General features: G+C 52.2%; 1 protein-coding gene across 1 annotated transcript; it reads right to left on the minus strand.

Annotated features, from left to right (window-relative positions):
- Nucleotides 1–4,497: 4,497 nt before the first annotated feature.
- Nucleotides 4,498–14,069, minus strand: mTor (serine/threonine-protein kinase Tor). The gene is made up of 16 exons (XM_018639916.1): nucleotides 14,060–14,069; nucleotides 11,063–13,909; nucleotides 10,733–10,975; nucleotides 10,286–10,611; nucleotides 10,024–10,167; nucleotides 9,607–9,890; nucleotides 9,072–9,515; nucleotides 8,513–8,968; nucleotides 8,075–8,398; nucleotides 7,579–7,952; nucleotides 6,920–7,485; nucleotides 6,450–6,795; nucleotides 5,775–6,215; nucleotides 5,312–5,661; nucleotides 5,002–5,146; nucleotides 4,498–4,894 (listed from the first exon to the last, which is right to left on the minus strand). Exons 1-16 carry the CDS (start codon nucleotides 14,067–14,069, stop codon nucleotides 4,773–4,775), a joined length of 7,422 nt encoding a protein of 2,473 aa, XP_018495432.1. The 3' UTR covers nucleotides 4,498–4,772.
- Nucleotides 14,070–15,626: the final 1,557 nt, after the last annotated feature.

Consider the following 15,626-nt stretch of genomic DNA (forward strand, 5'->3'; position numbering starts at 1 on the left):
GAGAATGCGTTGGGGTATCGTGTGGTTTCTGTCCAAAGAGTCAATTGTATCCTAGTGTCGAAGGCGTAACATTGTCCGGTCTTCACTTTCTCACTTGTCTTGCGTCTGGGAACAGTTCGCAGACAGCACTCACGAGCACCATCGGTCGTCACACAATCCACGCACAAATTCGTCCTATAGAGTCGAGAGAGATGGATCTCTGGGAATTAACTGTCACCGGTAGAAAATTTGCGCACACCGTTTCTTTCACGTATCGAGCCGCCTGCCGTCGTCCCAGATCAACGCACATCAGACTCTGACGGTGCCTGGCTGCCCGTGAGCGGAGGCCTTGTCGCTGGAGAGGATTTCACCATGGGCGGCGCATGGACGCCTCCGAAGGCACAGCAGCAAGAAAGAGCGCCACCACACGCTAGAGTTAGCTAGAAACAGAAGAAGACGAAGAAAAATAAAGACGCACCGGACGGTCCGTAGGCTCCGCCGAACGGGCGATAGAAGAATCGATGCACCTATGATAATGTCTTGATCAGCCGTGGAGCAGTTCGCCTACCAGCGAGCGCCAGGCTCGGCGAAGAACTTCGAAGAATTCTCATCTCGGGGAGTCTATCATCTAATCGTCGACTTCTACAACATACGAGCGTGTCATCACATGTCGCGATTCCTCGCGACCCGAAGTCGTCTTCCTTCGGGGCTCATTGACGGTGAGCGCTTCTCGCGCTCCTCAAAATCAGATGAGGTCCTTCGCGAGTTGTCGGGGACCGTTCCGTCGTTGTTCGGAGCATCAGAAATCAGAAACACCGATTCACGTCGCTGGCACGACGGAAATCTCGTTGAGCGAGTCTCAGGTTGTTGATGGAGACCTTCCCCCGACATCGACTGTGGAGATCTGACCCGGGGAAATAGTTCTCGGGATGTATCACATCATCCCAGCGAACGGCTAGGATCGGAATCAATGGAGTAGCAGACTTCTCACGAAACTCTTCTCAGGAAGATATCAGAAACGCTCTGCAGAACATCGCAAGCCGCATCGCTCCGAACGGGTCCGTATTCAGATTTATGCAAATAGCCATCATCGTCGTCTGAAGAGTCTGGGATCGAGGTAGCTCGATATCTTATTTTCAAGGAGCCCCCGGTCCTCCAGAAGAATACTGTGCTTTCTTTGACGATTCGGTATAGTTTGCCGGCATCAAAACTCACTCTGCTAACGCATGAAACGATTAGATTTGGTCCGGATCGAATCTTTCTCGTGTTGAGTTCGACAGCGGACTTGGTTCTCCGAATTTCAAAGTGGGCGTGTGTCCGACGATAAGATCGATTCGCTGCAGCCGTTCCAACTGCTCGAGGACTTTTCCCCTCAATAATCTTGTCAGCGACATGGAAATGTTTTCGCTCCTCGTCACCGAGTAGAAATCAAATCATTCGGTGTCTGAACCTAGAATCAAGTTCCGAGAGAGGTCTATGGAGCATATACCCACAGATCGTGGAGTCATCGAATCTGGACTCTGCGAAGGACAAGCCCCGAATCGATAAAGATCATCCGACATCCGAATGGGAAATACATATGATGTGGCACCTCGATGTTCTCGGCGGGGGAATGCTGCCGCAGAGGCTGGCCATCGCGGGAGGAAGGTCTTCGAACTCCATAACCTCAGCCTAACCTTGGCGCGAACGGGAGACTCCGGGAGCGGAGTTCCAGCGTTCGCGCTCCCACGCATTGGTGCCAACATGAAATCCCGTGGTCAACGCACACGGCTTACACAGTGAGACGGATGAACTTTTTCTCACGGACTTTTTCGAACAGGAATTCTCGTTTGACTGTCTCCGGTATCCTACTATTGACGGCCTGGGGTTCCCATGAGGGAGCTCAACTCACTCACTCAGTCAATCTGGTCACGGTTCTGGGCTGATTGGCGCGAACTTATACGCATCTCCGCCTTCCTTGGACTGTAGACCTTCGGCGCTCCCCGAACATTCGAGGGTACCACACGCTCGTATGATTTCGATTCAGCCTACACCTGGAGGGGGTATGGGGTATGGAGTAAGTTGTTAAGTCTTGAGCTTTTGTCTCCTTAAGCTGAAGTTCCCTTGTCCCCTTCAGCCAAAATCCTCAGGATACCTTTCTTTCCGCGAAGTGTTTCCGGAGACGTGACGCCGAGGTGTTTTTCGCTAACTGTTATGTACCCAATGGAGAGCGGGCTCCTCGGAAGGCATGCTCCGATGTTAGATAGCGCATTCGTATTGAGGGAGCTCTCCGGCGCCAGGAGCAGACTCGGTGGGACTTCGGAGGATGTGGAGCAGCAACTCCCACAGAATCATTCATCTAAAGATGAATCTACAACGAAATCTAGCGAATTCCGTCACGGAATCGGGGTACTCCACGGGACGGAGGCTTCCAAGGAATGTGACACAAAAAACTACAGGACCGCCTTCTTGCACGGCCATGGGTAGACGGGGCCTGATCTTTCGCAAATCTGGCAACCACGACACATTTTTCTTCGATGTATCGAATCATTTTTCCTGCGTAACCCGGATAGAGTGAGATTTGGAGAAACAGAGCCACGCGGACTGGCAGGCTCTTCCGATGAGAGAAGCGCTTAGAAGATATTCGCCTTACAAACATGCTGATGATGGCATCTGCGCGTGCTACCCGGCTTGTAGACTCCTTCTCTCAGAAACCATAGCATGAATTTCATGCAGATTCTCGCTTCTGACGCGATGAGCGGCCTAATGGATAGCGCGGACAGCACCTCCTGTGCGGGAACGCTCCACTCACATGAACTCGGGCTCGTGGAAGAAGGCTGCTCGATCGAGGGACAGCGTTTCCGAGAGGGAGACCTCATTCGCGTTCTCTACATAGGTATCGACCGTTTCCTCCTGCCGTCGGCTACCATGATCCTGGTTCCGGACTCGATCTACGTTGCGACGTTTGCCCTGGATCCGTCGTCGGAAGCGACGGCGCGGCGTTGCTGATACCCGCTGTGGTCGTGTAAGCCTGATCGAGAAATGTGGCTTGTCGGAACACCTTGCCGGTCTCGTTCTTGATGGGTCCTTCCTTGATCTAACCTCCAGAGCAGCACCGTGATTGGAAGGACTGAGAGCTTTAGCTTGAACGACACTCATCAACGAGATCATTCGCTCCAATTGTCTTACCCCATCGAAGGCTCCTGTCGGGGAGGCTGGAGAGCTGTCGGGCAGAGGCTCAGCGTGGGGGGGAAGGGGGGTGAGGGGTTCCACCCCGGGCATCACTGCTCCGGGGGCATCACAATGCTCGATAGAAGTCCCGGAAAGACGAATTCCCGAGGGGAGGCGGAATCCTCGAGGTTCGGTCGTAATGAATAATGAATGGAGACTTATATCGACTTCCATCGGTATCCAGATCGCGAGATTTGGGGAGTTTTCGACAAAAATCTGAGGGCGGGGGGCATCATGTCGAGGTCCCAGCACGCGATTTCAGGAATCCGCCCCGGGCATCATCGAGGCACGCCACGCCACTGCTGTAGAGCAGGCCCGAGAAGCTCAGGAGGGAGCTTCTTGAGAGGGCTGAACGGTACGCACATTCCATAGAGCTATGGGGAGGACATCCTTTCCCCTCCGTCGGTCGGAAAGTTGCTCCAGAGTACCCCGTTAGGATCCTGATGCGTTTGGGGTATTCACGTTGACGCCGCGGGCATCAAGACTCTGAATGCTCCGAGTGCTAATGAAGGACCGGGAGTCCCAGCCGGGGAAGGATTTCTCGCGGATACGGAACGCCTCGAGACCCTGGATGTCGTCTCTTTCGGAATCAGGACATACATATATATGTGGTTCGTCGCATATCTGGTCCGATTCGTGTTCTCTCATATGTTGTGGCATGGGCCGAATTTCCTTCAATCTTCATGGTACTCCGTAATGCCTCCGTCCGCGAAGCTCAACGACGAAATTTGTCCTCCTTGCCATTCTCGCCAGAACATTATGGAGCGATTGGTGATCCTTCGTCAGCTGTTCCCGTCCCGGCTCGACCGCCTGCCGAGGGTCTCCCTCATCGCTTTGAAACTTTCTTTCCTGGACGCTCAGCCTCGATCGGCGGTCTCTGACCGAGTCCCTCCACATCTACCCCCTCAACATGGATGGCTCCCTTCCGAAGCACTTTCCATATTAGACTTGTACGAGCACGGTCTGACCATTGGGTCCGAAATTCTCGAGACCTCTTGGTACTTCGTTCCTTCCGTTCGCGAGGGGGACTTCAGGGCTTGAGCTCCGAATCTGACGGGATCGTAGGCTCACAAGTTGAAGCTTCTATGTCCTTTCAGAGAGGAATCGGGAACCCTGCGCGCTATCGAGAGTGAGACTACCGGATTTAGGGTCACTCAGCGCGACAAGTCGAGCCTCTCGAGATTATTCGGTGCGAATCTCAACTCGATTGAGTCGAGGGATCGGACATCGAAACTCAATGGGAGCAACTTGGAACCAACTTTTATTTCATATCGAGTTTTGTATCAAGCAATGAGTAGATGATCTGAATGATACCTCCCCGAGCTAGCGTCTCAGAATGAGCGTATATTTAACAATAAACAGTGAACATTTCATTTGGCTATTTCAACATTGTCGTCCCTTTCATCAAAATGTCCTTTTATGTTGCTCCCTCCGGTGGCGGTCCGTGCGCGACTAAATGCTCTTCGTCATCACCGCTCTCTAGCAGCATGATTTGTCAATTGACGCCAGCGAGGAGCTTCATTTCAAAATGGTGGAACCATAGGTTGTCTTCTGCTTCGGAGAAACCGACCCTTCGAAGGCGACTACCAGAAGGGGCACCAACCGATATAGCATTGACATAAGTTTTCGGGAGAAGTCGCTTGACGAATCAGCCGTTCGACTTGTTGTGGAACGTCCAGTGGAGTCTTATTCTCAAAATCACAACCTGGAGAAAAGAGAAGGCATGTTTTTCGTAGAGCCCTCCTGCAATGACTGAGGATTGGGAAAAATACTTGAATCACTTCTCGTCAGTCGAGAGAGCCTGGTACCAACCCGTTAATTTATCTCTGACACGTTTGATGATGGCGACAGCTTTCCGATTGAGCACTTCTTGCTTCGGCTGCAAGGCGGTGCCCTCACGAGACACAGCTTCGAAAGATGTCGGTGCACCCTCGGTATCGGATTGCACACCTTGATTCTCGGTATTCGTTTCTGGAAAACGGTCGATCGATTCACATTCGGCTGCCTACAAGCGACAGAAAGGTCATCTTCGAGTACGATGAGGCTCGAACTTACCGGGACCCGCAGTCGGAGCCGGGTTCGGCTGGGGTTGAGGCTCCGAGGCTGAGCTATCTCTGGCGACTATCGTATCCGTGGGTCGTTGACTTGCGAGTTTCGACTTCGCATTCGGTGGATTGGCCTCGACCAAACGCCAATTCAACAGGGGGTCGTAAACGAAAGCCTCCAGGACGGCCATCAGGGAATCCTTGTGATTTCTGAGAACTTTGAGCACCTTCTCACACGTGATTCGATAGGTCCCTTCGATGCCCGTGACTTCCATGGCCAGTATCAACATTCGGGTGAGACGGAAGGGAATTTTCTCCGGGAATTTTTCTCTCGTCATCGCAACTTCGAAGCAATCACCAAAATCGATGTGGAGAATCTTCCCCGAAGTGCGGAGCATCAAATTCGATGGATGGCGATCCCCGAGACCTGGAGCGGCGAGAAAAAATTCGAGTTTCGACATTCAAGATCGAGGACTGTCTTGCGATGCGCGAAGCGCGTTGTCTGGAGGATGTCGATCAAGGTTTGGTCAATCAACTCACCGAGGATGTAGCCGACCATGGACATGACGGCAAGACTCCGAGTATAATTTGTCCGCCTTTCGAACCATTCTTCGGACGTTGGGCTTTTCAACCACAGGAGGTTTGCCAAATCATGGGATGAACCCATTCCGATGCAATGCTCGAAAACTTCAACCTTCTGAGCTAGGGGAAGATGATCGTATTGCGGCGACATTCGCAAAATAATTCGATGTTCAAGGTTGAGCATGATCTTTTTGCGTTCTCTATGCTCCTTGATCAGCGTATGGAGCGTGTCGCAGTTAGGAACCCATCCGATAAGCCCGGAGTTGGTGGAGAGTGGAATGACCGAATATCTTTGAATTGTTAGATTCCTCCGAGAGGTTTCAGGATCGTTGATCAGCAGAGTATTGACGAGTCCGAAGAGCTGCATTACACGCTCGTCCTGCCGCAGATCTTCGTGACCTGAGGAAGGAAAGAAATCTTCGTCAGAACGGATGAGGAGCGTGAGACGCGCTGGATATTTGTATCGCTCGTCTTCCCGGTCGGTGAGGTTTCGAAACCAAGCGATAGAGGAATCGATCGGAAATGAAGAAAAGTGACGAAATCATGGAAGCTTAAAGGAAGAAACGGCGTCTTGGAAATCCCAGGATCGGTTCCCTGGATGAAAGCATAAGGACTCCGACGAGATTCGCATACCCTTCAGCAAGAAAGTGAAATCGCTCCCGTTGGAACCTCGGATACACAGCTTCCGTGGTCGCTGCTTCGAGCTGATAACATTCAATGTGGAGTGTATCGAATGAATTTTCACAATTGGTTGATTCGGGTTGTATGTTCCGGGGACGGCGAGTTCTAAATTCGTGCACTCGAGCAACTTGGGCGAGCACTGCTGGAGCTCGAGGCTGGTCAGCAGAGGCAGCTGCTTCGATATCCGTCTGAAAGTGTTGTAGTAGAGATCCCAAGCAGTTCCGAGTTCTTTCAGATTGTGGTTCTTCCTGTAGGTCTGACAGCATTCGTTGGCACGCACTAGATCCAAGCCGTATGCCTGTAAATGAACGGAGGGCCACGAGTCATTGAATGCAGATGCAGCGCTTCTGCCCCATCGTCGGACGAGAGCAGGTCGATGGGAAATGTCGAGATTTCAGTAGAGGAACAATCGCAAGGCTAACCTGTTGGAACGAGGATTCTTTGCTCGTGTCTGGACCGCGAGCCATGAGGTCGTGGAGTGGCTTGAGGGTGTCAAGCATACCTTGGACGTTCCGCTCCCCGAAATATAATCTCGAAGCTTCCTCTAGACCTTCGTGCCACAATTCATGCCACAGGATCGAGACTCGGATCAATTCGTTCGATACGAGTTGCGCTTGTTTGACCAAATTCGGTGAATGCTCGCTCATGTATGAGAGAACAATGTTCGCCGCCAACGAACGCGTGCACGCGTTACTCTTGTGCGCCACCGTCAAGGGATAGATCAGGGCCTGGGGGTGATGCTTCGAGATGTCCATGAGAAGTTCTTGGATGAGACCTGCGACTTTAGGGTACGGCATGTCGATTCTCGCAATCAGCTGCGGAATAACCTGGAGCCAGGTTTCGATGGGAACGCTCTTCTTCGCCTCCGTCAATGCCTGTAGGACCGGATCCCAATGTCCGTAGTCGAACCAGAGGGTCAACAGGCGCAAGGTGTCTTGTAACGAAGATCCGTCGCTACCGTCGGACAACGCTATCGATCGGAAGAATCCTGCAAGGAAAATCGCCGGAGACTTAGCTAGACTCAATTTCCCTTTCAGCAGAGGATTTCGACAATCAGGAAAGGCGGAAAGGAGGAACCGACCTCGAACGGCAGGAACAGTGAAGTCCTTCATCAACTGTAGGGACATCCCGCGATCAGGATCTGCTACTTGATATCCTTGGCCGGGACCGAAATCATTCTTCTGGTTTTGGCATCGCTGATGGAGATGAATGGCTTCGTAGTTGATGTAGGCAAAGGCGTGCCACGCTTTGTGCCATTTCTTGTTGTGATCTTTCGCCAATGTGAGATAATAGAGAATGTCCTGGAGGGATGCCTCGTTGATCCCTTCGATATCCTCCTTCCAGCGACCGCATTTAAGATAGCACTTCGACAGGAGTTCTCGATACTCTAGACTTTGACCCGGTGCGGTGGGCCCGGTTTCGTTGACCATCCGTTGGAGGTCCTCGTGGCTGAATCTGCGATGGAAAACGAATTAATATTCATCGCTCTCTCAATTCGCTTTCTCTCCTCTCCTCTCTCGGCCCCCTAAGCTTCGGAATTGGATCGAAGAGCGCTTGTCACGGTTAACGGAGCTTACTTGTGCAGGAGGTTCAGGACGTTTTTCTTCGCTTCTGTGTCCTTCGCGATCGACGCCTCCCTCCACATGTGTTTCATGAATGCGAATACTACTTCGGGCTTCTTGCGCGCACACGGGAGGATATTGTGCGCTGACGGATCCGGAACTTCGAGCAATGTCGAAAGAACTCGTCGGGATTGTTGCAACCGTCCGGCGTTCCGGCACAATGAGGCGAATTTCAACCATGTGCGTTGGTCATCCCGAGGAGACGCAGCGAGACTATGGACCTGTAGAATACGCTGCCAGTCTTCGACCGCGGCTTGGCATCCCATGAGACGATCCCACCTGCGGATAAACGGGGTTCCGTCGTCAGAATCGTCTACGCTCGACCCTGGCCATGATCGATCAGAGCCACTGCTGAAATCGAGAGGATGGTGACGGATCATCCTTGACACTGACCATTTCTTCCTGATGAAATCCTTGAGCTCGTGTACGAGTTTGTATTGAATGACTTCTTCGAGTTCCGCGAGCATCTGAGCCTGCACCATGGCCGGATAGGCTCTCGGATAACTCTCCTTCCACAAAGCACTCAAGTCAGTCTCTAGGAGATCGCGAGCTTTGTCCACATTCACGTAAGCTTCCGAGTAGTTGTCCTCGTGTACGGCTAGAACCGCCTGGTGGAAGGCGTAGTCGAGACCGTTTTTCGGCAGAGCGCTCGAATACTTTCTCATATCGTCCCAATTCTGAAGACCCCACGCTGCGGCGGAAGCCATGCGAGCCATTTTAGCTTGGGTTTCCACCGATGACTTTTCCCATTCCGCGCTCGCGACTTTGTAGAGTTGCTCCCATTCGGCGAGTACTTCCAAGCATCTCATTTGACCGAGGACGGGTTCTGTACTTTCAGGGTTCTGTACTCTGAAACGCGGAAGTTCCTTTCTTGAGATCCGTACCGTGTCTTCGATTCGAATGGTAAATTCGAATATCTGCCTTTCGGTGACTGCTCCGCCTCGGAACTTACTGTGCTTCTCTGTAGGCCACCAGGGCAGCGTTCCAATCGTGTAGCTTCTCGTACCAGCCACCGCGCACTTGGATTTGTCTGTGTACTTTTTTGGCATATTCCAAAACTCCGGCAGCGCCCTCAGGCTGCTGCAGTTTGTTGTTAATCATGATGAGCGACTCCAACACCTCGGGCTCGCTGCCTTTACCGGCGACGAACTGCTGCTCACGGTAGCGCAGGGCTTTCGCATACGCTCTGGTCTCAAAAGCTTTCCTGGCGAGTATGTTCACATCCAAGAAGGTCTGTTCGTTGTGCTCAATGAAATCGTTCAGATTGAGAATCGCGTGCGTGACCTCAGGAACTTCTTGAATCTTCAACACCTCGTGGAGGGCGTCCGTCACTTGCACCCTCTGTTCTCGGGTCAGTTCCAACCAGCACGAGAGGAAGGCCGTGTTGAAGAGCTCTCTGTGGACCATCGAATCGGATTATTACGACCTCATTCAGCCGAGCCCGAGTCGGTATACGCAATGTTTAGGATACGTCTCTCGGTCAGTACCTGTGAATAGGAGAGACGTGTGTGGTCACAGTAGAACACCAGCGCACGGCCCTGTCGGCCGCCTGAGAAAGCGTGACCAGTTGCACGCTGTCAAACCACGTGAGCCAGTCCTCGTTGAGAACATGCTTGTCGAAATTTGTCGTTAATGTTACAATGAACTCATCCCCGACCCGTTGTTTGTGGGATACGGTTGAGCTTTTCTCCATCGACTGTTCTCGCAGCTGTCGCTGACGATGAGGAATAATTCCTGTTTCGTCGTCCGCCAGTGAGCTCTCCTCTAGGACCTGGAACGAATTTTCAGGATACTTGCAAGTCTAAATCCGCTTCCAAGAGCCATTTCTTGACCCATCGACCGTTGTTCAATTCGCATCGATCTTTCTCCAAGTCCGATTGAGCCTTTATGGCTACTTTTCTTACCTTATGACACATGGCGTGATAAACATCGACTTTCTTATGGCCCTGTGGAAAACTGCGACGAAGTACTTCATCAACAGGCTCCTTGAAAATCCTAAATTTCTTCCGTAATTGGCAAACCATCATGATCATGAGTTGTACAGCTTGCTGTAAATCGGAAAGGAGGAGCCCGGTGATTTCCAAGAACAATGATAAATGGGTAAGCAAGGATGCGAGCCGGCAGCTCGAGAAATCCTCAGGGAGCAAAAATCAAATTCATACTCACGTCTTTAAGCTCTTCACCGCAGGAACTGTCGATAGTGCGAATCAGGCCGTGAACAATCATTGAGCTGAACTGACTGACGTCGAGTTCATCCGCAAGTCGATCCACGGTCTGGATTACGTTGCGTCTGAATGCTTCATTGTCTCCGGGTTTCTCGAAGAGACGTACCAAGGGTGGTATCAGCAAGTGCAGATATTCTTCCAAGGTGCAACCCAGAACAACAAACGTGTCCAGTAGCTTCTGGGTCACGTCGTCGGGACTGGCGTCATTTGAGAGCACTTTCAGAGCGTGCGGCAACAACCTCGGGATGTATACTTTGAAATCAGCTCCTGAAATCGGGTCGAGGAATTTGAAGTCTCTGCGAGCCGCCACCTCCTCGGAAGATCCGAGGCAACCATCGCTAACTCGCGAATTTGCGCTTGTGCGCAGTGATCCATTGATTTCGCTCACCCAAAGCTCTGACTAGAGTTTGTACGAGATCCATGACTCCAGGATCCATCGGAGAATTCACTTCCCACAGCTCCCGCGTACACTTGAGAATTTCGTCAAGATACGTCGATATATGCTTCCCCACAACTTCGGTCATTTTTATAATTGGAGCGAGCTTCGCCGCTAAACTATGCGAACACTTCCGAGGGATCACTGCTAGAAGAGCCGGGAGGAGCTGCGACAGATACGGTAGTACGCGCATGCCTGAAACGAACAATCGAGCCATCCGAAATTGTTTCCACCGCAGAAATCAGCGGAAAACACGAATAAAAATTCGTCGGGAGGACTCACCGACTTCACCGATTAGGTTGCCAAGTGATCGGGCGATGGCACAGCAGCAGTTCTCTAGTTGCTGCTCGCCCAGCATTTTCGATAGGGAAGTTATGGTCATAGCGGAGAAAAACTCGTCGAGGTTGTTGCTATGCATCACCAGAAGCTCGCATGCGTGTTGTGAAGTTCCGGGAGCTTCGAGGGTCCCATTATCGTTCGAGAACGAAACAACTCCTCCTGTGACATCCGACTCGATGGCTCCGATGTTCAGTTTGTGCTTGAACGGATCCAGAGCCCCGAGGAAGCCGAGAGCTCGGAGAACGTCGCGCTTGACGGTCGGCGTGTTTTCCGTTTCCAAAATGTGAAGTAAATTGCCCAGGAGGTTTGGGTATTTCTCGTATGGAATTACGACGAATCCCGTCGACTCGACCAATTGACTCAAAGTCCAGAGCGCCGTGTCTCGTTTATCCATCGAAACGTGGTCCTGCATCATGTCCAGTACCACCGGCATCAATTCCTCCAGGTACTGTTCCATTTCGGGACCCGAGACCTGAGCTTGCTCGCCGATGGCAAACATCACGGCGACGATCACACCGACTTTCTGCGATTCTTGGTCGGTGATTTTCGGCAAGAGAACCTTCAGCACAGGCTGCATGTACGGCTTGACCAATTTCGGTGCACTCGAGAGGAGATGGGCGAGCATTTTGGCGGACTCCTCGTTCTTCCGAGGCATGCCCGAGTACTCGAGAGCCGTGAGGATTTGCACGAGGACCTTGCGCAAATGGGGCATCACGTAGGCGGGGTTGAGGGAGCTCAAGCGTCCGATGATGATGAGAGCGAGCTCGCGAATTTCGAAAACCTCATCGTTGAGAATCAAGAAAAGAGCGTCCAGGTGCTCGACCTGGGCCAGGTGCTCATCGAACTTGTCGGTCAGCGACTCCAAAACTCTGCGACGGACTTCGGATTCCGAGTCGGTGACAGCGGCGCTCATGAGCTTCGAGAGTACGTCCTGGACGGTGCACATGAGCGTCGGGCTGTATTGGTTCGCTCTTCGCATATGGTACAGCTTCGGAGAAAGGATGAGACAACACGTCCGGACAACTTCAAGACGGATCTCGGCTTGGTCCGAGCACAAACAGTTTTTCGCCACGTATTTGATGAATGGCAGCAGCGAATGATCCTCGAAATCGAACTGACCGAGGGTTTTCAATGCTTGTACCATAACCGCCGGATCCTGTTGATTCTCGACGAGAATCGGGAGCCGCATCGGGTCTCCGGGATGGCTCAGAGGCCTCTTCATGATGATCCGCGACAGTACGTCGAGGAGACCTCTCTGCACTTCGCTTTTCAGGGCCGGAATCCGTTGACAGATCTCGTTTAGTGTTCCGGCCATATAGCCCGTGAGGGGCGACTGAAGAATAGCGTCGAGCAGTTGCGCCACCTGTGCGTGGAGCTCGGAGCCTTTCACTCGGACGAGGAGGGAAATACACGCGAAAACCGCCGGCTCCGGGGAGCTTCGATCGTGGCGTTTTTTGCTTCCGCTCTGATTTTTCGAATGCAGGCTTTCGCTGATGACGTCCAGAACAAAACGAAGGTCCCCGATGTGTTCCTCTCCGACGGCCAGCGCGAGCGTGCCGACCGAAATGAAGGCGTTACCTCGGTCTTTCTCACGTTTTAAGCACTGATGTAGATAGGTCAAGCTACACGCGAGGTGTTTCCGGTAAACGAACGAGTCCGGTGCGAAGGCGGCAATGCGAGGCAGCAGCTCCCACAGGGCTTTGTGAATGAACATATTCCGCTGCTGCATCTGCCGTACGACGTGGTTGCAAATTTGATCGAATCGTTCCGAAAGCAGACTCTTACAGATTTTGCTCTCCTTGGTCGGTGTACTATCCAAACGGCTGACGGCGGCCAGAGCCCTGATCTGCTTGACGGGCCGCTTCGTGTATTTGAATACCCGTCGGAACGTCAGCGTGTCTTTGTCCTTGCCCCGGATGACCGGACTGTATTTGATGATGTCCTCGACTTTGTTCAATTTTTGTTCCCATTCCAAATTCGAGAAACGGAAAAGTTCATTCAAAACGAGAAGGTTGCCGTGGATGAGATCTTCCCTGATGAGGATTTTGCTCGACGGCGGAACGGTCGACGCCTCCGCCAGAGCTTCCAGGACGCGATCGAGACAGCTGTCATAGTATGAAAGCCTTTGTCGTTCTCTAGGTTCTCGTACAACGATGATTCGAAAGATCGCACTCAATGCCTCTACGGCATTTTGTCTCAGCTCGGGTTGGGGGTGCTCGACCGCGAGAAATATCGTCTCGAAAAACCGAGCCAGGAACTTTGAGAAAAATGTGGGATTTACTGTCGCGAGTTCTTTCAAAACAAGGACAGCGCTCATCGCCTGTACGCTGTTCAGAAGAATATCCTTGTCCACTTCGAGCGATGTGAGGGTGTCTAGCGAGGTCTGGACCTGACTTTCGTAGTACGGCTTCGCGGCATTGCTCGTATAGTTTTGTACGAGCATACCGAGCGCTTTCGCCGCCAACGTGACGACGTCGACGTCGTTCGAGCCCTGCGCCTGCTTGATGTAGTTCGAATAGAACTGACTGGTGCCGAGGTCGGACACCTGGAGGAGTACCATGATCGCTTGCATAGCTCCTCGTTTCTGATGGTTGTCCGGTGAAGAGACCATCTTGAAAACGTGTTGCGTGAAGTCATTGACGAACGCCGAGATCTCCTCCGGTGGCAGAGAGCGCAGCTCTGAGCTGACAAGATTTTCGAGCTCTTTCGCCGCGGCCGCTCGTACTTCATCTTTGCGGGATTTGAGTCTTTCCACAAAGTACGGAACTCTGTCTCGCAGACTCGAAGCCACTGAAAGAAGAGGAGGTTCATTGCTAGCTCGTCTCCTTTCCAACTCTCTAACGATGAGCCGCCCAGGAGGCGGAGTAAATAAATTCTCTACGATCATGAGAATCGCCTAAATTAGGGACCACGGCCTGAACTAGATCTGCCGTGTAAGACCTCCAATCATGTCGCATAGAATACCGCTGCCCACCAGACAGACAGACTGAATGAATCGACGCGCGGGGAATCGTCCGTTTCGGCGAGAAATGTCGTTTCAGAAGAAAAGAGCCTCCTGACCGTCTGAGGCGACTCCGATAATAGCGCAGGACGTCTTTGGTATCTCTTCCCGTTCTTGCTTTCGTTCCGAATCTATGGGGCATGACGGTTTCGCGCCTCTGTCAAATAACGCGCCATCATGAAGAAAATCACATGGATAATAGTGGGCAGTGGGTTCTGTTGGGAGCTTGGTCACTCTTGCTCCGAGCGACAAACTTTCTGTCAATAGACTTGCGCGGACTGAAATAATTCTCAGAACGCAGAATCATCTTTTGCTTGACATCGCTCCGGTGCCATCCCGAAAAAATTCTGTCTGAGTCCGCAAGTGCGTACCCGGCCCGTAACGGCAGAGACGGGCGGCGAAACCATGTGATTCGCTGGTGGAGGTTTGTACTTGCTCTCCCATCGGGAAAGTAACGCACGCATTCAGCAGGCAGCTCCGTGAAACAGCACATGAAGTGAACGACGGGTTGGTCGAGTATCGTCGGAACCATCAAAGAAACTCACTTTTTCGCGGAAAAAGCTTTTGTTCAGCGAATCATGTCACTGGCAATCATCAGGAATGACGTTCGATATCATTATTAGATGTACACTTTTAGAGAGTTTGTGTTTCCACTGGGGGCCACCGAAACACCGCTCTCCACTCTATTTGACAATAAACCTCCGAGTCTTTGGGAACCGCGGGCCAAAGGCGGATGCTGATTGGCATTCTCCGCCGTCTAACACCCGGAATAGCTTCACTTGTTTTGATCTCATTTGCAGCCCAACAGATCAGGGATCGGAAGTCGTTGAGAGGAAGTTCACACTGGGCTTGGAGCTCTGGGAAGTTTCGCGGGAAACCGAAGTCTCCAAACGAACGGACCGCTTAGCGACGGCTGAGCACAAGGTCCGGATTTCGGACACGCGATTCTCCGAGAAGAGAATATGACGTTCCAAGCGACTTGGCTGTTAGGATACATTCAACCGGCATTTTCCCGGGCTGGGCCGACGAGGGGCAGATCGACGGGAAATTATCCCGAATGGCATGCGGAGTACCTAGACGTATTGTAAACGCAGAGGACCCATCATCAGGATCGCGATGGTGATGGCGATGATCTCTGCTGAGGAGGAAGGAAATGTCTAAGCGAATTTGTGGACTCTTAGCTCGCTCCTGCATGAACGATGCGAAGTTGAGCGGCTCGTGAATGAGGGGGGATATTGAGTTCGTATTCGACTGAGTGTTAGAGGGACGGAAACGGAGGACATGATACATTGGCGAGTCCAGGAATCCTTCGAGGGGCGGCCCCACGTACGGGAGGGGAAATCGAGGTCTGGGACCTGCTTCAAAATGGACTGTCGGAGTCCTCGAGGGTGGGGGGAGGGCCCCCGCCCCCGAATCCGGCATCAGGGAGACAGCTGATCTCCGTCCCATAGCCCTAGCGGATTAAAGATTTGTAATAGACTATGATCGCTTCCGCTACCGATCCGC

Source organism: Galendromus occidentalis, unplaced genomic scaffold, assembly GCF_000255335.2.
Source record: "Galendromus occidentalis unplaced genomic scaffold, Mocc_1.1 scf7180000077464, whole genome shotgun sequence".
In the NCBI taxonomy this organism is placed as follows: domain Eukaryota; kingdom Metazoa; phylum Arthropoda; class Arachnida; order Mesostigmata; family Phytoseiidae; genus Galendromus; species Galendromus occidentalis.